This window comes from Nannobrachium achirus, assembly GCF_963921795.1.
Source record: "Nannobrachium achirus genome assembly, chromosome: 22".
NCBI lineage: Eukaryota > Metazoa > Chordata > Actinopteri > Myctophiformes > Myctophidae > Nannobrachium > Nannobrachium achirus.
In genome coordinates, this window is record NC_137829.1 from 5,002,175 (window position 1) to 5,024,674 (window position 22,500).

The 22,500-nt window shown below is 44.4% G+C and overlaps 1 protein-coding gene across 3 annotated transcripts in view; it reads right to left on the reverse strand.

Moving 5' to 3' along the window:
• Positions 1-22,500, reverse strand: part of satb2 (SATB homeobox 2) — a 71,366-nt gene that overhangs the window by 13,439 nt on the left and 35,427 nt on the right. For 2 of the 3 annotated variants that reach the window (XM_080752493.1, XM_080752492.1), the window contains exons 4-11: positions 21,111-21,237; positions 16,181-16,304; positions 12,780-12,882; positions 11,156-11,206; positions 10,221-10,819; positions 7,585-7,797; positions 5,642-5,728; positions 3,979-4,131 (exon numbers count right to left, since the gene is read on the reverse strand). In XM_080752493.1, the coding sequence (XP_080608619.1) occupies positions 3,979-4,131; positions 5,642-5,728; positions 7,585-7,797; positions 10,221-10,819; positions 11,156-11,206; positions 12,780-12,882; positions 16,181-16,304; positions 21,111-21,237 (1,457 nt within the window). The remainder of the gene's footprint in view (positions 1-3,978; positions 4,132-5,641; positions 5,729-7,584; positions 7,798-10,220; positions 10,820-11,155; positions 11,207-12,779; positions 12,883-16,180; positions 16,305-21,110; positions 21,238-22,500) is intronic. The other variant, XM_080752494.1, reaches the window with a different exon arrangement.

A 22,500-nucleotide genomic window follows, 5' to 3' on the forward strand; every position in this document is an offset into this window, starting at 1 on the left:
TCCAGTTTGTGACACCAGCTGTTGTGTTCAACCAGCCACCTCCAGCAGCATGCAACGCTAATAGCCTGATCATCTCTCTCTCTCTCTCTCTCTCTCTCTCTCTCTCTCTCTCTCTCTCTCTCTCTCTCTCTCTCTCTCTCCTCGCTGTCTCTCTTTTTCTCTCTCTCTCAGCATCCCTTGTTCCTTGTGGCCAGCTGCAGCAGATGGGTGCACTGAGCCGTGACCCTCAGCCACCCCCAGACCTGCCTACCTGGGAGACCTCGCTAACCGCAAACTCACAGAACACACACACACACACACACACACACACACACACACGCACACACACACGCACACGCACACGCACACGCACACGCACACGCACACACACACACACACACACACACACACTCATCAGTGCGCTGTACATTCACATACACATTCTCACGAATACACTTGCTAATACAGTCACCTGGTATCCTACCGAAACATTATACCAGGGGTCCTCAATAGGCGGACCGCGGTCCATGTCCGGACCGCGAGGCACCGCCGACCGGACCCAGGACGAATTATAGTGAGAAGAAAAAAAAAAAGTGGAAAAATATCTCCACGTTTTGTTTCCTCTTCTCGTTGTATTCATTCACTTTCATTGCATGCGCTGGAGTGTGTGTGTGGGTGTTAGGGATGCGAAGATATACCGGTACGGATCGTAATCGCGATACAAGCGTGCGCGATACGAGTGAATCGGTTCATTCAGGGTGGATCGGTACAATTGACGGCTGGAATCGTGATGTATCGTATCTTGACTGTCTGGATCGGTACATTCCACGGTTGGATCGGTTTTTGCATAATAGTATTTCATTCTATACTGTGTTTCCGAGGCGCATTGAATGCCCCATCAGCCCTCCCCCCAAAAAGCACTTGTAGCGACTCTACAGACATGCGTCTTTTACAGCAGCACTGAGCTGCTCAGCGGAGCGCAGTGAACACCCGACCCGACGGAATGCAGAGACAGACAGACAGCACTTGTGAGCCCACTGGTTAAACATGCAAGATTAGTACCACGTTTAGCTTTATAACATCCCTGTCCAATGTTCGCTGATGTGATCCGTTGTTGTGTCACTGGACTGGAGCACGCTGCGTGATATTATGATCCACATTCCACACCCGTTTGTTCTTGTCGAGTCTGCGACGGAATTGATTTAAACAAAGCAGAAGCTTCCACGCTTTAACTACACACACGTATGAACTACAACAACGATACTGGGCGTGCAGCTAGCGATTAAAACAAAGTATTTGGCACTGTTTCACAACTTGTTACTGTAGCAGGCAGAACACTCTTCTGCTGCTGCTGTTCCCTCTGCAAAGAGAGGCTGGAGCCTGATTTATACTTGGCAGCTCGACGCTGTCGCGCACGCACCTAAATAGCAGACCTACACGCGTTGTGACTCAAATATCTACCTTTTGAAACATTTTGGCTAGAAATGGCAATATCCTAGATTATATTCATACAATATAATAATAATACAGGTCAAGGATCCTTAACTGAGAAGAGAGAGATCAAGCAGGGACCCCCATTGTAGGCTATTTTAGACTACTGTAGGCTATTATATAAAACTGTTGCAGATTAAAACTTGTCAGAGACGGATCTGCAAGGAGGTGGGGTGCAGGAAGGAGACGAATACTTGGTAAAGATTTTATTGACGGCAGGGAAGAAAACAATAACAAGATTGTGGGGACAAACAGAAACACCAAAATGTGAGACATGGATTGGACTGGTTGAAGAAATATACATAATGGAAAAAATGACTCATAGGTTGAGACTTCAAGAGGAACTGATGGACAAAAGATGGGTTAAATGGATGGAATTTAAAGCAAATGGTTATTAAAAACTGATCTATGTACAATGCATAATGTGGTATGGATGGAAAATTGTGTGCTGTCGTTTCACCCTGTAGTGTATTTCATTTTATGTTATTTTATCTTATTTTATTTTGGTTTTAGTTGTTTAACATGTCTATGTGAAGTGTGTGTGTTGAAATTCAAATAAAAACTTGAGTGAAAAAAAAAAAAAAACTTGTCAGAGACTTGTTTGACAGCACTATTTCATCAGTGACATTAATACATTACTATGTTGTGTTTATTTGTTCACACATTATCTTTTCTATTAATATGATGGATTTATGTTATTCATTATAATCCATGAATTATTATCTCTTAAACCCTCAATAAGTGTTGATGTATTGGCTAATGTTCCCCCATAGGGTTGCTACTTGCTAGGGTTCAATTGGTTACTGTAAAAACGAACTATTAATATTTAACTCTGAGGACCCTAGGGGTCCCTGACCACCTGTTGAGGATGTAATGATATATAATAATGATATAATGATATAGTATTAATCAAACAATATTACCAGCCAGCAAGGAGTGTTCTCCCAGATTTCAATAAGTTGGATTGTTAGACAGAGCCTAGTACTACAGTGAAACAATACATTGTTTGGAAATTAAATGTAATGCATTTTTAGTAATTTTTTGGGGGGGAAATTTACATGGGCTTTAATATAAATCTTTTGCATTGTGTTGAATCGCACCGAATCGTGAATCGTATCGCATCGTAAGCACCAGGGGTGTATCGCAAAATATCGTGAATCATATCGCATCGCATCGGGGTCAGGGGTGTATCGTGATGTATCGTATCGGCAAGATTTCAATGTATCGCAATTATATCGTATCGCTGGGAGTGTATCGTGATGCGTATCGTATCGCCTCAGTGGTCGAGATTCACATCCCTCACTGGGTGTGTGTGAGAGAGAGAGAGAGACAACGACGCGCTGATTGGCTGATGCCGGGCAACAAAGTATTATGGGTTGTCATCTCTATGACAACGATTCGCTGATAGGCTGTTACCACAGACCGCGGAAGTTTTCGGAGCAGTAGCAGCAGCAGTAGCTTCAGCCACTGAGCCACCAACAATGCAACTAGTTATAAATCAGTGGGGTTTCTTTCACGCAAAACATCATCAACGTGAATACGTTTGCAGGATTGTAATCTTATCTCCAGAGTTTGTCGCGACGTGCCACGGCCCGGCGGCCCGTGACGGCTGCGGGCTGCCTCTCTTTCTGCATGGATATGCTTCGTCTCTGACAGAGTCTGACGCGCGACACCTTGTTTTCATATCGATATTCACGTTGCGACACAAGCATAAATTATTCGAAGATTATCCCAGTTTGTTAAAAGAAACCAGAGCACTAGCACAAAATATCTCTGCTCCACTTTGAACATTCTGTTCTCCCTGCTTTAATGGGTTGTTTCTCTTCAATCAAGTAAGGCCCCCAAATGATTTTGGAGGAGTCCCCAGCCCAGATGACAGTGAAGTCATAATTTAAGGACCCTTTTAATAAAGAAAGAAACGGAAAAAGACCATTACTGCATCAACAAACTACAAAATTTAATTGTTTTATTTTTCCCCGGACCCGGACCTGTTTCAAAAGAATATTTGTGGACCTTCAAGATTTGTATTTGAGGACCCCTGCATTATACACTCACAAGATATTCCTCCCTGGTGCATCTGCAACTTGACATAAAATGTGGAAAGGTGGTTGGCCCAGTATGAAACAACTTGTGACGGCATCACAAGTTCTTCCATTGTCGTTGTCGGGTACCAATAGTGTAAGTCCAAAATGTGGTTATTAGTCACAAGCTTTTGTTAATACTTTTAATTGGTTAAGGGGATATTTCACTTTCAAAAGAACGTTTGGTCATTTTATCTATTTATTAAAAATAAATGAAAAAAGTAACACAGACCTCTTTTTCAAGCATTTTTTTTTAAAGTGAAATATCCCTTTAAATCACCAGAGCTCAATAACGTTCCACATCATGAACTGTAAAGTGAAACATTGCCTGGCTACCTGCAGAGCTCAACGAAGCAGCCAAGCAGACCAGAAACCAGGGTCTGAGGTGTGACAGTGTTCTTGATCTCTCTGTGGCTTTATTCCTTACCTGGCTCTTGTTGGCGGCCACCTTGGCAAACAGCGCCTGGGAGACCTTGGCTCTCTTCATCTCCTGCTGGATCTCTTCATAAATGCCTGACGTGATGTTGACCATGTTCTCGAGCTTCAGGGGAAGGTCCGGGGCTGGGCCGGGGGGTTTGGGCTATAGGGGACAGCATGGAGATATATGTCAGAGTGTGATGGGTCCAGGGGTTAGATATGGTATAGGCCAGGGTTTCTAAAACTTTCAAATTTCAAGGTCTCCCTTTAACTCTGGTTCCATTTGGTTCCATTTGTACACTGTCAGAGTTATAGACTTGTATGGGTCAGACCCCCCTAAAGGAACCCACAGTCCCTGGAATGCACTTTGAGAACCACTGGTAGGCTATAAGTACTGTACTTTTATTGACTGTAGTATTTCAAATTCAAATACTTTTACTTCTACTCCACTACAGCTCAGAAGTCAATATTGTACTTTTACTCCACTACAATTATATGAAAACTTCAGTTACTACCGGTAGTTACTTTGTAGATTTTGACTTTTATTACAAAACATACATTTACAACTTCAGCTCTATAACTATGCATTTCGGCCATTTGAAAATAGCCGATCTACAAGCTCACAATGCGTAGCGATGCGAGCTTGTAGATCTGCTATTTTCAAAGTATTTTTTATACATTTCATACCTTTGAAAACTTGTGAAATGGGACATTCTGCTTAATGAGTACTTTCTATTTTTGGTACTTTAAGAACATTTTTGATAACAATACTTTTGTACTTTTACTGAAGTACATTTAGAATTCCAGACTCTTACTTGTGATTCTTTTACAAAAAAAAAAAAAAGTACTTTTTCCACCACTGGAGAGGGGATATAGATACAAAAAAGAAGTATGCTACTACAGCATACAGAGTACAGCAGTGGAGAAAGCAAGTGTTAGGACTGAGCAACATTACTTCCAAGGATAGAACTAATTCCCCAAAGGACTGAACCACTTCACTAAATCCACAAGATTCCAATCCACAAAACCCAACCTTTTGCCTCTGGGAACGGTCTTTTCTAAACATTACTAAGAGGTTATCAGCTGATCATCAACCTCGAGCTGCTCCAAGAGCACACACACATGTTGTGTTCATTGTCTGTGCGTCGGCCGCACATCTGCAGCGCAAGTCTCCGCATGAATAATGTTTACAGATCGAAGTCATTAAGTCTCTCTCCTTTGTCTCTCCCTCGTAGCTCGTGCTCCAGTTGAACACGCATTGGCTCTCGGAGAGCTTGTATACACAGCGTTTGAAGTTGTCCATGAGACGCGTATGGACAAGTGAGCTTACATTCCCGCAGTGTAAACGATGCGCTAGAGATAAATGTACGTAGACAAAATAAGAATAGCACGCAAATGAACATAAGGGGCCATGAATGGGCATTTGCCCCGACATCAGAGAGTCCCTTATCATCGGCGCTCCTGAAAAAAAACGTTAGGCGCAGATGGAAAGAGACATCCAAATGTAATGTAATGTATTTTATGTTTACAGTACACTCTGGCAATTGCCTTTGAGGCTGTTTTTTCCATTATAAACTGTTTAATTTGTTTGAGATAAAAAGTGAACTTCAAAAGTCAGTGTGCTCTTTGAGAGGAACAGGGTAGATACAGTTCATGATGTGACTGCTGCTCACCGAGTTGGAGATCTTATTCTTGGTCTTCCAAATGTTGGCCCATGCGTCAGGGGTGAGCTGCTCGTCCAAACTCCTCTCCCACACTTTCTACCAACACACACATGCACGTACACGCACACGTGCGTACATACACACACACACACACACACACACACACACACACACACACACACACACACACACACACACACACACACACACACACACACACACACACACACACACACACACACACACACACACACACACAGAGAGAGAGAGAGAGAGAGAGAGAGAGGACATTGCGTGTGAGGAGCCTATTTTAACATTAGTACTCTGTACACAGCCACAGCCACAATAGAAGTTCCACTTTTTCCGTGCTTGCCACAATGCTGCTGGACTATTATTCCATTCAGAAAGATTAATTGCTGGGAAAATCCCAAAATCACAATGTAGTACAGTAGGTGCAGGGCCGTCAACAACAGCTAGCAGCGAAGGCTGCAACATTCACTCAGTGTGATAAAGCAGCAAGGTGGGATTTGCTAGGTATACATGTGAAAGCCTGCGTGGATGTGTGATTTGTTTGATTGATTTGTGGTTAGCTCAGCGCCATTGAAAATGTTCAGACACTTTGTGTTCCCTAGATTTAAAGCTTGAATGAGTGATTAATAGTTTGGGTGTTCACAGGCAAAGGCAGAAGTGGAGGTATTATTTAGGCGTGGGTAAGGGTTGGTGGTTTGTGTTCATGTTTATTAAAGGATCCCCATTGCACGTGGATGCTAGTCTTCTAGGGGTTCAATTCTCTGGTGCAGTGGTTCTCAAACAGAGGCGTCAATTGGGTATGGCAAGGTATGACTGGGCTATAACTGGGCCCCATGCAGGGGGGAAATAAATAGAATGTACTTCTTAAAGTAAATTCACGAATGTCTATGACTATCTGCGTTGATTATTCTGTTATTAAATTACTTTAAACTAACTACAGTGCAAATTAGAAGAAAATTATCACTTTCACCTAGCCTGATTTCAGACTCAGCTCACGCTTTAGTCTGAAGCTGTGCTCTATTCTAAGCGATTTACAGGGAGGGACTTTTTTTGCGAGCGTGCACACGCGCATCCGCGCGCGAGTGATCGCGATGCACGGTGATCGAGACGCACGGTGGACGCGACGCACGGTCGCGGACTGTGTGTGTGATTGTGAGTGTGTCTCTGTCTGTGCCAGTGACAGAACTGCGACCCGAAACATGTAATCAACATAAACAGCTTGGTGAACTCAGCGCGTGCGTGTGTGTGCGTGTGCCTTCCTCAGCCTGCCTGTGTGTGAACTTCGTTTGAATCGTTTCAACTGCTGCGCGGATTGGATATTCGTTAGACCCACCCCCACCCCCCGCGCTCATTGGAGCAACCGAAAATAAAAAGTGATTCCTGTACTCAGCTCCAGACCAGAGAAAGAGTCCACTCTGAGAGTGGGCGGGGTCTCTGGTCTGGAAGCAGGCTAACTTTCACCAGGTATTTTATATTCTCCACAACACTTGTATCCCCCCTATCATGACAAATAGTATATTCCCCGGTTCAGTAGGTCAGCACAGGTGCTATGTATTTTATTGTTAATCATCATCATCATGCCTGTTGCTAAGGTATGGCAACATGACTGGTGTCATCCAAACGTGTGTGCATGACACCAGTCATGTTGCCATACCTTACCTTTGGCTGAACTGACGCCACTGTTGTCAAACTTTTTTCATGTCAAAGACTCCCAAATTGATTTGGCTGCGGATCCCCATCAGAAAATATGTTTTGCCAGGGACCTCATAAGAGAACATTTGTGTTTGTTAAATATCCAAACGAAGATTTTTCCAAATATTTCTAAAATAGCAGATCCATAAGCTGTATTAAAGCCCCATTAGAAGTGTGTGGTTGTGCCTCTCTAGTCTCTCTGGGGTCCTCTGGTGGGTGGTTGGTAGTACCTGTGAGAGACGCGGGCCCCCAGGGCTGGAGGAGTTGGAGGCGGGGAGGCCCACGGGAGGGTTCATGCTACGTTCTCTCTCCTCCTGGTAGATGCGGTCTCTCTCTCCCTCCTGCAGGTTGAGGAAGTTCTGCATGGCCTTCAGGTTGACCAGCAGGGACTGGGAGGCCGTGCGCGGGTCCTCCTCCTTTCGCAGGATCTCCGACAGCAGGCCCTGGGCAAAGCCGAGGAGAGTCTTTATGGTACATATTACTTAAAGGTGGAGTGACATGGCCAAAACAGCTAATTAAGGCTATCAAATTAGCCAATTTTTTTAATGATGTCATGTACCCCCATGTTAAATGACCCAATCAAATTAATTCATTGTAGTTACTGTACTGAAAGTAGTACTTTCTGTACAGTAACTGAAATAAATTAATTTGATTGGGCTAATATGGGGGGAGGGGGCGGAGACTCAAGGAGTCGAGTATCCATATCATTATCTTTTGAAACTGCTCCAACAAAAGCTGTCCGAGGTGTGTTTCCGACTTTCTAAACCAACTTTAAAACTATCAGTTCTAGGGGTAAAAATGATATAACATTCGCTATAAAATCAATGGTTAGACCGATAAAAAAGTACATGTCTTCTTCAAAAACCGCACGACGGACGAAGTATACATTCACTACTAACTGATACGGCCGCCTCCTTTTCAGACTGTTTGAAGAAACACCACGTGACCTAATGTATCATAATGTTAAATTTCGGCCGGTGTCGCCACTCCTTTAAGGTCACTTTCATTAGGTTATATTCATTATGCAACATATGTGGCATATTTAGGCACACATGCTTTGAAGACATACACGCACATGCACACGGACGCATGCACACACATACAGTACATACAAGCATACAGACTCACATGTGCACAATAACACACCTGCCCTCTGCCCTATGGCAGTAGGTGTATACTATTTGCTCTAATGGGGCGTATAACAACCAACCTAGCGCCCGCTGAATACAGCAGGTGTGTTTGCTGCTGGGAAGGCGGGGGAGGGAACTCAACTACCCAGCAAGCCGTCTGGCCATGCTTCAGCTATAATCTCTCATAATGACGCTGGGTGGCGGACCGCAAAAAGCCCACCCCCATGGGAGACATCATGGGCCTATCAATGACAACCTATTGATGCCATATTCATCTCTATTGCATGAGGCAATTATCCCTTCACACCTGATATGATGTGCAATCATTATAGGCAAAAAATTGGGTCTATTTTGGTAAGTACACTCACACAATATATGTCACCATTGGACTACATATATAGATTTGTATGTTTCAGTAGTTTTTGGTGTGTGGTCCATTTCACAACCAACCCCTACTTGTTGGCCTGGGGATGTTGTAGACCAGTGGTACTCAAACTTTTTCATGTCAAGGACCCCCAAATGTATTTCAGGGGGCAAATCATTAAGGTTGAATAGACTTTATTGACAATAATGGAAGCATACAATATAACAGCAGCAGAGATATAAGCAATATAGATGAGCCATACGATGAGCATCCTATAGCCTAAACAGCAGCAATGAATATAGCATAAACTAGACTACACGCGGAACATTAAGATGGCCATGGATTCGACCTTCGGATCATAGTGACGCGTCCACGATAAATGATTAAGCTATTATCGTGACTGAAGCTCTCCGCGGTCACATGATCCGAGACCCCACGCAAGGGAAAGCCTAATCCTGAGGTGGAAGTTGGGGACGGAGGTGGGGCGCTGAGTTTGGCAACTGAATACTGAACAGGTTAGTACCCTTGATATATTCTGAGTAGGGGGGGGGCGGAATATAAGACTCCGCCCACCTGGGGCGCGCCGCCAACCTCTGAGATCTCCCCCCTGAACTGGCTACGTCATCCTTCCTGCGCTCTATGTATTTTTCGCCAAGACCCACATACAAGACTTGTGTACAGTATACACCAAGTCTTTTGAGACACGTTGTTAGGTTGTAGATCGGTTATTTTTGGTGAATGCTCCCCCCAGAATAGAAATGCTGGCGTTTTTAAGTATAAAAGTTATTTTCAGTCTCTCCTAATGGAAACAAATATTCTCTACAGTTGTCCTTGTGACATACTGTATCATACTGTAGGATTTTGATATTTAGGTAGACCGTTAATATGACAAAAGGTTCTATAAAGTAACAATGTAAGTCAGGGGTGCTGGGGACCTGAGCCAAAAAATATTTGAGAACCACTGTTGTAGACAGCATGTCTCCTCCCAAAAACATGGATTCGCCACGCGTTTCTTTTCACCCGACAGTGAGGACTTTCGCCGGGAGAGCCTGCAGAGGAACATGCCACCCCTCTGAGTTCAACAGGCACCCGACCAACCTGTAGGAGTCACTAGAGAGCAGTGCCAGAGATCATCGCCCCCCCCCCCCCTGCTGACTTAGATGCACCTAAATATAGATTTCGGAAGTAGATTTTCTTACTGCTTTGATCTGTCCCTTCTCCCCTCCTTTCCCTGCCTTCTCCCCCCCGTTCCCTCTCTTCTTTCCTAACTGGTCTGCTTTGTGGTCTCCTGCGCTGTCCTGCTCCTGTTCCCCGTCCACCCCCCACCACTCCACCCCTCTCCACCCGGCCCTGCTGCATCATGTTCTCCTACCTGCGTGCGGTTGAAAGCCACACGGGCGAACACGGCCTGGGAGACGCTAGCCCTCTTCAGCTCGTCTCTGACCTGTTGGTAGATGTCGGTTGAGACCTCGGCTGCCGAAGGGTTGCTCCCGGGGTGGTCCCCAGTGGCCTTGGACGACCTCTGGGGGATGGGCGGGTGGTTGAGGAACTGCTGGTTCAGCGCCTGCGGGTGCTGGTGGGCCAGCAGGCGGCTGACGGCCAGCTGCTGGTTGATGAGGTGGGCCATGGCTAGCTGCTGGCGCACCAGCTGAGGGGAGAGCTGGGGCGACAGCAGCCCCCCCGGCCCCAGGAGGGGCTGCAGGGAGCCGGGCGGGGGAGGAGGAGGCGGAGGGGGTCCCTGGCGGTGCGGAGTGCTGTGGTGGAGCGGGCCGTGCGGCGAGGGCTGCTGCTGGGGAGCAGGGGGCTGCTGCTGCTGCTGGGGATGCTGGGAAGGAGCCTGGGGGTCCCCGGAGCAGGACTTGTGCAGGGGGCTGCCTCCCGATCCCAGGTGGCCGAGCTGGGCCAGGCCAGCCAGGTGAGGTGGAGGCCGCTGACCCAGAACGCAGAAGTCTGCCATGCTATCTCTCTCTACTGCGAGATTGGAGAGGAGAGGAGAGGAGAAGGTTAGTATGGTCAAACAGATCGTCGTTGTGAGTGGAAACCTTGTATCTCCAAGTTTCAAAAGTGTATGTTTTTTGGGCAATTAAAGCCCTACTTCATCATACAAAAGTGTCGCACAAAAGTAGTGAAAATTGCAGATCTGCAAGCAACGCCGAGGCGTTGTGTGCTTGTTTTTTAAAACGATAAATACAAAAAGAACAGTTTTAGACATAGGTTTCCACCCGACAACAACGAGATGATACTGTTAGTGTTAAGTGAACATGCACAGTTGAGCCGTTATGTGTCTGTTAACTCAGACAGACTCACTTTTGATGTCTGCAGCATCTCTTCCAGACCACATCTTCTCCAGGTAGTCAACTGCTCAAAAACACAAAGAGGAAAGGCTCAGATGCTCATAATTATTCATGATAATGTGCAACACATTGACTGTTCATCCTAGAACATTTGAGCCGTATTCAACAATTTCTGGAGATTTTTGCCTATAACCACATGCCCATAATTGTGACTGTCAGGTCGCAGTTACTATCAAAACCTCCACCGGCTGTCTGTCTGTCAGTCAGTCAGTCAGTCTGTCAGTCAGTCAGTCAGTCACGCCACGTCACACTTTTCCCCTACTCTTATCTCCGCCTCTATCCATGCCAAACTTTGCACACACACTCCTTGGCTGCCAAACCACAACCCCTCATTTCTCACATGGCCCTCTTCTAGCGCCACCATGAGGCCGATTCTTGCAAAACACATTTTTGGACACTGCTCCTACACAGTTTGCCCTAAAATCACGCAAAGCGGTACACAGTACAGGTATCTCTAAAGTCACGGTTATCAACATGGATCTGTCCCATTTTCCATATTCCCTCCTGATTGGCTACCATTGCCTTCTAAAGTTTGTGTATGTGACCTGACGGTCGCTTATCTCCCGATTTAGGGAGTCTTACTGGTAATTACGCCTGGTTTAAAGTGTGAACCACTCTATCAACTGACCCAGGTGAGAGGAAAGGAAGGTGCATCATGGGTATAAGAGTTCCAACATTGTATCCACGGTACTGGCTGGGACTGGCAACTCTGACAGCCAACCGGAGAGTGCATGGGCTGTACACATCTGCAGCTGATTGGGGTGTGTGTGTGTGTGTGTGTGTGTGTGCGTGCGTGCGTGCGTGCGTGCGTGCGTGCGTGCGTGCGTGCGTGCGTGCGTGCGTGCGTGCGTGCGTGCGTGCGTGCGTGCGTGCGCGCGCGTGTGTGTCGTCTGCATGTCAAAGAGCAGAACTAATCTTGGGGACACAGTGTAACCTAACACTACTCTCTATGTCAGCACGACTTCGAGCTCCTCTCTCTCTCTCTCTCTCTCTCTCTCTCTCTCTCTCTCTCTCTCTCTTTCTTTCTCTCCTGTGTTTCTCTGACCCCCAACCCCCTCCCATCTCTCTCTTGTTGTCATATTGTCATATTAACGTTCTGTTTAGGGTTAGGCCATGCATGTGATGTGAATAATAATTATATATTTTTCCGTGACGGGGCTGACAGAGCGACACACAGTAAAATCCTTTAAGGGCCTGTTTTTCACACGCTCTGGAGTTTACTGTGCCATTTGGTTATGAAACAGAACAATAGTCACATTCTGTAAAGTAAGCTCAGAAATTGGACAGTTCTACGAGGGCCGCCGTAATGCCCAATTCAGGACCACTGTGAAAATGGATTCAGAACCACCACCATTTGGTGTTTGAGGAAATGCTTGTTTAAGGGATACGCCTTTCAACTTGGCATATTTTGGGCATTAAATAGGTGAAAATGGGCTCACACCATGTCTTAATCGCCACAACAAAACGTTGTGAGCTTGTAGATCGGACATTTTCGCCATATGTGAAAAGGCAACGCTCTATGAAGAAGTATAAATCAGGCATAAGTGGTTTGTGGTGAGTTTGGAGTGAGTGCTCACCTTTAATTCTCTTAAACTTCTTATACCAGCGTCCAAACTCCTGGCACTTGGCAGTGGAGACGTTGGCATAGTAGGAACTATTCACTATAGAGGAGATCATGCTCTGGAGAGACAGGGAGAGAGAGAGAGGGAGAGGGAGGAAAGAGGGAGAGAAAGTGAGGGAGGGAAAGAGAAAGAGGGTGGAAGGGGGGGAAGAGAGCAGGGGGGGGGGGGCAGGGAGAGCGAAGGGAAGGGAAAGATAATTAATAACCAACATAATATGAAATGCTTATACACACGCAACAACCACATGGCATGCACGCACGCACACACACACACACACACACACACATACACACGCACGCTCGCACACAAACACACGCACACAATTGAAATAGACAGTCATTAATCACGTTGGGAAGCCACCCATGGAAACTGAAGCCAGTGCATCGCAGAGAGGGAATCTCCAGCCACACACACATATGCTTGCAATTGATGCTGGGATCAACACCCACACGGAGAGCTCCGTTTAACTCTCAAATACCGGGAACGCGCCCGAGTCGCGTTAGATTTTAACCACATTAACCATTATAGTATGCTTTAACTTTAGAAAAATAGCAGATATACAAGCTCACAGCGCGGCACCGAGTGCCGCGCTGCGAGCTTGCAGATCTGCTATTTTTGAAAAATCTTGAAAATGTGCGCAAGTCTTTGAATATCTTTGACCCGATCTTTGACCCGACTTCTAAATCTTGTCTCTTGTCCTTCCTCTTGTCAAACTTTTTCATGTCAAGGACCCCCAAAATCACAGGTATTTAGCCACGGACCCCCATCTCAAAATATGTTGTTCCAGGGACCCCCCAGAAGCAAATATTTGAGTTACAAATGTTTGCTTTTAAATGGATATATTCAAAGACTTGCAAAGAAAAATCATGATTTTTTCAAAAATAGCAGATCTACAAGCTCGCAGCGCGGCACTCGGTGCCGCGCTGTGAGCTTGTATATCTGCTATTTTTCAATAGTTAAAGCAGTCAATAATCCTTGGCCTAAATGGGTTAAACACGGCACGCACACACGCAAACGCACACGCACACACACATGCATACATGCACGCACACGCGCAGCACACATAAATCTCACACAACACACCGACACACTGGGAAGTCATTATGAGGCTGCGATGCAGGCCCGCGAAGATGCAGCTGGGAGCCGAACAATGCGGGAGATGTGTTCATTTAGCTGAATTGTATAAACGTGGGTAATTAAAATTCATCGATAATAGGGGGCGTAGACTAACGTCAGTCAGCAGCCGTGGAATTACGACAGTTTGCTATCTTGCCCCAAAGCAGATGGATCTCTGGATGGTATAAAACCCACTAAGCACGCCGTCTAAAAGTGGTCTAATAGTGGTATAGATTTGAAACGTTTTTTAGTTGTCTAAACTTAGACTAGACGACTAATAGACTTCTAATAGTCGTCTAAATGTAGACGGTCTATATTTAGACGACTATTAGAAGTCTATTAGTCGTCTAGTCTAAGTTTAGACAACTAAAAAACTTTCAAATCTATAGCACTATTAGACCACTTTTAGACGGCGTGCTCAGTGGGAAGTTCTGGGGACCAGAACAACAGCTTCTATACTTTCTTTCTTTTCTCTTTTCTTTTTTTTTCTCTCCCTTTTCTCACAATTTAGCCGTTCCTGCCAATTTCCCAATTCCACTTGCACTTATTGTCACTGCTGACTCCTACTGGTTGGTTGGTTCGTTAGGGAGGGTGGGTGTAAGCGAGCACATGTCTCCTCTGATGCACGTGCCGCTGCCGGAGCGCTTCTTTCCACCTGGAAGTGAGAAGTTTCGTCTCAGTTCAGCCCCCCTGACCAAACTGTAGGAGCCGTTAGTACAGTGACGGAGATGGTCTCAGCGGTGGAGTGCAGGAACTTTACTCCTGCACCATTCGACTGGCCCCTCCAGTTTCTTTTATACCAGATGAATCGGTAACACTTTAGTTAAAGGTCAGGTCTGTATTTATAATGCATTATAATGCACTTAGGCTTCATAACATATAATGTGCTGTTCTGCAGAGCGTATAATGCATTATGACCAGTACTTATAATACTTCATGAACCTTTCAATATGTTGTAAATTGTTATGCATAATTATAAACATTTATAACGAGTGTTATGAAGCCATATAAGTGCATTATAATGCATGATAAATGCGATTACAATACACTATAGACGCAAACTTAAAGTAAAGTGCTGCTGATTAATTTCATTCACCTGACGTCCCAGCTCTGAGTTAATCTCTATTTAGACCAAAAACAGCTGTACTCTGGGTCCTGGCGTTGCCTAACCTACAGACGTATAGATCTTTTTTATAAGCACAATAAAAATATCTAGTTTCAAGATTCATTTACTAAGTTTGACAAGCCAGGGTTCAGCACAGCAATATCAACAGAAAGGACTCCTGCATGGCACACTGTCTTCAAATTCAAGAACACACTTTAATGGGAATATAATAATATATTATAGAATTTTATATTCCCATTAAAGTTTGTTTTTGCATTCAAAGACAGCTGGGTAGGATTTCTTTTTTCTGTTGCTGCGTTTGGGCCCACACTTGGTCTTCTCCTACGCACCTGTCGCCTTTGTATAGGTGTGCAAAAGACTTGCTTTTTAAAGGTTCAGCGGCATAAAAAAAGTTTTTAAACAAATAAGCCATACAATGAAACACATTTAACCTCATCAAACTGACCATAGAAGTGCCACCAGGGACGTGCTGGGCCCCTGATTCAGCCCGGGAAAAATAGTTGTAGAGGCCCTTATTGCGCGCTATAGAGAGAGAGATCTCTCTCTATAGCGCTGCTGCTACTCAAAGATTTGCCATTTCAGATCATGACAAGTGACAAGCCAGTGGGCCAATTACATGAGTTATATTTCGTCATTGTCGGGTGGAAACCTTGTACCGGTATGTCCAAAACCATTTTAAAAATGATTTAAACTAGTGAAAACAGCCGATCTACAAGCACACAACGCTTGTAGATCTGCTGTTTTCACTACTTTTGTGCGACAGCACAATATAAATGTGAGTAATCTCTGAACCCAGAGATTACTCACATTTATCGATAGACCAGTGTAGCTATATGGAAAGGAAAAGTAATTAAACCCCTCCTTTTATTTTTTTCTTCTTAAAAATGCTCAATACAATGCACATGTAGGTAATATCGATACAATCGATTCTTTGCACTGCCGATTCGATACGATACAAAATAAAACGATTCGATTCGATTTTAGCTGTTTTCATTTCGATCTACTTCGATTTTTTAAGTTAAAAACGATATTTTACACCCCTAAGGGAGAGAGAGAGAGAAAGCCAGAGGGTGGACACTCAGGACTGCGCTGTGTGTGCGGGAGTCATCAGTACCTGTGACAGAGGACAGTCCTTGGCCAGTGTGCTCTGGTTCATCTCTTTCAGCAGCTCTTTGAGTGCGTTCCTCACCGTGGCGTGGTTCCACTGCTCGCACGGCAGGTCCTCCAGCCTGGCAAAGCTACACCAACCGCACACGCACACACGCACAGACACACGCACAGACATGCGCGCATGCAAACACACACACACACACACACACACACACACACACACACGCACACACGCACACACGCACACACACACACAGGCACACACACAGTCGGAGCGGTCAATTACATTCATATGGGATCTGTTTAATTAGTTTTCCTGCTTGAGCTTAATTTACTTTAATAAGCCTTACGTTTTTTATGGCTTCTTTCATCAAGCCAAACATGCTCACAGATTTATTAGATCACCGGATAGATAACGTTTTTTTTGTTTTTTTCTTCCCCTTCCCGACCTCCACATTTTAACCTCAGCTCCAAACCGTGGCTTCCTGCGAGGACCCATCCTCCTGGAGCCCCTCCCTCTCCTTTCCTTTAACCTCAAAAATCAATCATTCAGACACCGGTCACCGTGTGTGCCAAAATTGCACCATCACCATGGACACGGATGTAAACAAGTAAATAAACCTGGCTGGTATGCGCCAAGACAATAACAATAATAATCCTCTCATCTGGAGTCTATCTGTCTTTATCTGTCCATCAGGACCCTGTTTCACTCATTCTTCTGGGAAACTGGGTGTTCTTGGCAAACTGCTGCCTCGCTCGTTGCTCTCGGAGGCACTCAGATAGTAGATAATTCCCGCTCAGGGTCGCCTAACCAGGAAAGGAATGACAGTGCTTCGATATTGCCTCTTCAAATGTGATACACAGTGAAGTAAAAAAAAAAGAAGAAAAAAGAAGATCCTCATTGATTGATCCATTTGTCTCTCTGTGAGACAAAATGTAACAAAATGTCTCCAAATGTACATTTGTACCAGCCACGTCAACTCTAATCTCTAGCGTCCCCTAGTCTGGAGGTGAACATTCGGCAAATATAGCAGATCTACAAGCTCACAGCCCATCGTGTTGCAAAGTGTTGTGAGCTTGTTGATCAGCTATTTTGATTTTGGTGTAGAGGGAAAAAACGTAGGGGACCTAGTATAGACCCCTGGGGGACACCGGTCAACAAAGTATATAGTGTTGAAGTGGTTAAACGAACACTGAAGATTTCTATCGCGATAAAGATGGTCAGTCAAACCACACATTTTTAAAACGTGTCTTAGCCAGGGAGATGTTGGTGAACAAGAAGCCAAATCTGTCATTTACTGTACATTGGAAGGGAAGCATTTCTCCTTCCCACCCAACTCTTGAAATGCCATGCATATTTTGCATTAAATGGGCTCGGTCCACATCCAGAAAAGTATGGGTATATATCGTCGGGCAGAAACCTTGTATCTCCAAGTTTCAAATTTGTATGTTTTTTCGTAAAGTAAAGCCCTGCTTCATCATACAAGACTGTTGCGCAAAACTAGTGACAATAGCAGACCTGCAAAGCAAACAACGCCTCGCGGCGCGAGGCTTGATGAAAGAAGCTATAAACAAAAAAAGGAAGGTTTAAGACATAAGGTTTCCACCCGACAATGACGATATGCAACCACGGTAACTATGTGTGACCCTTATCGAAGCAGTCTAGCATGTTTAGCCCACTGACAAGGATGGATTAAAACTCACTGCTCGCTACCCAGAACAAGTAGTCAGGGGGCCACAAAAACAACAGACTGTCAGACTGTCTCATGGCCCTATAATTGGTCCAGTCCATAACTGGTACACAGTAAAACCATCAGTGTTACTTTTACTCTGAGTGTATAAATGGTTGCATTAACATTGAGGATTCACAGATTTTTTTTAAAGATCCTCAGTAATTATTTTATTTTGAGCAAACGCTCAATTCTTTTATTTTGAACTAACGCTCCACATATCTCAGACTCTTCTCCATCCTGGCTCCCAGCTTGTCCCAAGCTGAGGAATAAACTCCCTCCTGCAGAGTGCAGACTCACTCCACATTTCCCACAGCACTCTGAAAACTTAAGGCTACACCTCACCCCCAAGCAATCCTGTCTCCTTGTACCCCTTCTTGACGCCTATTCTGATAGATTCTAGTTATACTATGCAGATAGATGTTGGTTATGTTTTGTTTAGGAGGCAGAGATTATGTTTTCGCTCCTGTCCGTGTGTCTGTCCATCAATCTGTCCGTCCGTGTGTACAGCTAATCTCAGACACTGCTGGACCGATCTGTGGGGAACTTTGCTTGCAGAATACCAGTAGGCCAATCCATCACAGGCCACTTGACATTTAGGCCAATAACTCTTGAACTGTAGGTTGATATACCAGCTTGTGGCCAATCTGGGAACCCATCGGGAAACATTTGTGACCCCATAGCCTGAGAGGATGTTCGGGTGAATGTGAACATTTTGTGCTGGCTGATTCAGTTAAAATACACATTTTGCTACTACTCCTACAGAATTAGTCCACGACTCACAAAACCTGTACACATCACTGGAGTCATGTGATAAGATGTATCATTGATTGTGTTCCAAAGTTTGTGGGAGGGGCATATGTCACAAAAGCATGAAAGCAGTGTCCGATCTACCCCAAATGTCAAACACACATTGAGGGGCATCCAAACAACTCAAAAGTGATTACACAACTCAAAAGCCATAGGTGTGCCACAACTTGAACAAATGCTTTTCCCCCCACCAACTTATATACAAATGATAATGATTTTGTGACAATAACTGTCAAACATATATGATATTCCATACTGTTTGCTTGTAAATGGGTTCAAAACTCTTTGGGAGAAGCCTATTTCCTACAGAAAACGCCATATACAGTATCATGAATGCAACATCCAACCAACCCTACATTGGAATCACATGTTAAGGGCTTCTAATAGAGCAGACCCCTAAAAGCACTTTCACTTCTGCCTGTAGAAGGTGCCACACATGTGAAAAGTTGCACCTTCCATCATATAAACTCCCCCACAGATTCCTCATGTAATATAATGCCGGCTGCACCCCACAATTGGCACAGCCCTGGGTAGGCCACCCAGTCTGGCGGGGAGATCTGCGCTCTGAGATTTTCCTTGACCACCAATGTTATTTGTTGTTATTTATTTGTGGTTTAGACAGATGTTAGCTTGATGTTTCCCCGGTATCCTAGTTTTTTAAGCGCAACATTGTTTTTTTTGTAGTCTATTTATGTGACCATTTATTCTGGCTGTTGTTTGTTGACTATAGGGTTGATCATACCATTAACTCTGATCTTGCACTTGTAATGGGAAACACACACCGGACCCGGAGGTGGCGCGGAGGTGGCGCGTCAAAACATACATCCCCATTATTTTCAATGAACTAACCCACACCGGCGGCATCAGGCGCGGGTCTGCCGCCTCGCCTAAATTGTATTTTTTTTTTTTTTTACTGTAGGGAAAATGGAAATAAAATGCCAAATGGCATGTATTGACATTGTTGCATGGTTCTTTAACCACTTAAACTCTGTATATACTGTACATACTGTACTTATTTGAGAGCACAAGGGGTCTATACCAGTCCCATCCTTATTTCTCTCTACACTAAATATCTTCAGCAAAAATATCTCAATGCATTGCAGTGTGTGACGTGTTCCGAATGCATTCTGACGCTTTTTCTTTTTTTAATATAATTTTGATCCCACGATTTTGTAACCCATTTTCACCCAGTGCCAATTGCCTATGTAATCCTGGGCTCTGCTCTCCCTCTGCCGCACCCAGGGGCGGGCATTTGCTCTACGCAGACTACGCAACTGCGTAGAGCCCCTAGGCAGAGGGGGCCCCCTGCTGGGCTCATTATTCTGAGCATTTAGGGAAAAAAAGTAAGTCTCTAGGCTAGCCCATTGAAAAGGTGAAAAGTTATGATTTTTTAAAGAATTGACCAACTGCTCACTGGAGTCAATAGATTTCACTCAGAGACCAGCTGGCGACAATTGAGTTGATTGGAATGTTAAGTGATCAGCTCTCTCTCGTCTCTCTATTAATTTCCTGTACATATGTGCAATATCCAAACTGTACTCAAAGATTACACATATTAGGCTTGAAAATGAATGATGTTAAGAAAATAAATTATTTTATCTAAATTTTGAAAAATAATAATTAAAAAGAAATTGTAAAAATATAAATTTTAAAGTATTATTATTCACTGATATTCTCTTATTGTTATTAAAATAATTATTGTCCTGCATCAAATATGTCCTGTATAAAAATATACATATAGGCCTACTCTATATACCTTTGATTACCTACCTTTGGTACCTGATTACCTTACTGTACTCTTCTTAAATTAATCAAATAGATCCAAAATGATTGTGGTTAGGTATTTAAAACCAACCATAATGACAACAAATAGGCTTCCTCTGCCTCTGCTCTTCATTGTCTTGTCAAGTTCACTGTCTTGTCATGCTAAATCATCACTTTTTCGGAATAGGTATTGAGTTGGAGGGTGGCATTTTTAATTCCTGCGCTTCGCGCGCGTGCATACTGTTTTTCGTGCATACCTATTTTTCACGCGCGCTCATGGGGGGGGCCCTCTTTTACTAGCTTTGTGGGGAGCCCCCTGCCCCCAGTTCATAAAAACCGCCCCTGGCCGCACCTGGGGAGACAACGGACAAACCTCATGCTTCCTTCAATGCATGGGTAGTCCAAGTTGTTTCTTTTCACCTGACAGGGGGGATTTCCCTGGGATGGACGTAGCACGTGGAAGGAACACATTATTCCAACCAGTTCCTTTCCCCTCCATCAGGCATTATTGAGACCAGGATTACTGCATGTTTTTGTCAACCCCACCTAGGGTGTGGGCGCTGATGACGCGGAGGGAGGAACACGCCCCCAGCGCCCACAGTGACCCTGGCCTTTAGCAGCGAGTCTAACCTTTGCAGCTGTATGCGTAGCGTGACCATGTGGTAGACCTCCATCAACATGTCAGCCACCGTGGCCTCTGGAGCGTCTGTCAGGAAGTGGATGGGGAGAGGATTCCACCTGCCCACCTTGATGATGCCTGGAGAGAGAAAGAGAGAGAGAGAGATAGATTAACCTCTTCAGCTAATGTCTGAGTTCATCTGATAGCATCTTTATTGAAAAAGCAGGAATAATACGTTCCACCTTCCCTTAAAGGAGTAGTTCACCCCCAAATTGACTTTTTTTCCTATTGATTACTCATGCCATGGAGACTTGACTTTTTCGTTGCATTCCTAAGACAACAATTTGATTACAAAAAATGTACCCCCATTGATTATGGATGGGGTCTTAGTAATGCGACATATACAAAAATAATATACTGTATATATTATTGTCTCCATGACGTGAAAAAAAAAGTTAATTTGAAGTGTTACTTTATACTTCATTCTGCTGTATAACCGCATTGCTCAATGAAAGTTGGATGAGGAGGCATCTGTATATTATGTACCACGGAATAATTGACAGGTGCGCAAAAGAAAATGTAAAATGTAATGTTTTCCTCTCTTGTGTTGACAACCTTTCAGTCCATTCAACAATCATCAACCCACAAACGTGACACGTCGGTTAACAACATGAACTCTATTCTGGGCATGTCATAATAGGAGAACATTCTGCAAAAATAGCATATACTGATGTAGAATCTGCTATTGCCACGATTCAACGAAGTACGTAAATATGGGCTTAAGTGGTTAAAGTCTATAGTTGGGAATCTGAGGGACAGTGTTAGGTGAGGCATAATAATATTTTGGACAGAATTTGAACATAATAGTCCTGTAAGCTTAGATATCAGGGGGTGGGCTGGGCATCTGCCCCCCCCTCCCCCCAAGAGCAGAGAGATATCACATAATTGGCCCACTGACTTGTCTATCTTCTGAATACCAGCCTAGTAGCTCAATCACAGGCTACTGTGGCCCAGGAGTCCCACCCAAACATAAAACAACTGATACGAGCCCACAACGCGTTGCTGCCTCGACGCATTGAAATACAGGAAGAAAGAGTGATATTGCCCATTCTGACACTAACAAGGAAAGAAGAGCGAGAGAGAGACAAGAGACAGAGACAAAGAAAGAGTGCACATTCACCCACTGAGGTAATAGATAAAGGTAACTTCATTAACCCAATTTGATCCCCTTTCTCATTCCATGACATCATCCCAGTGTGGAAATCCAGGTCACAGTGAGGTCTGCCTCTCCTCTGTTTCCCAGCATAAAAGCTTTATGAAATAGAGATACTTAGAGAGAGACACAGAGATATCCCCTCCACTGCACTATATGCAACAAATATAGTCTCAACAGGTTACATC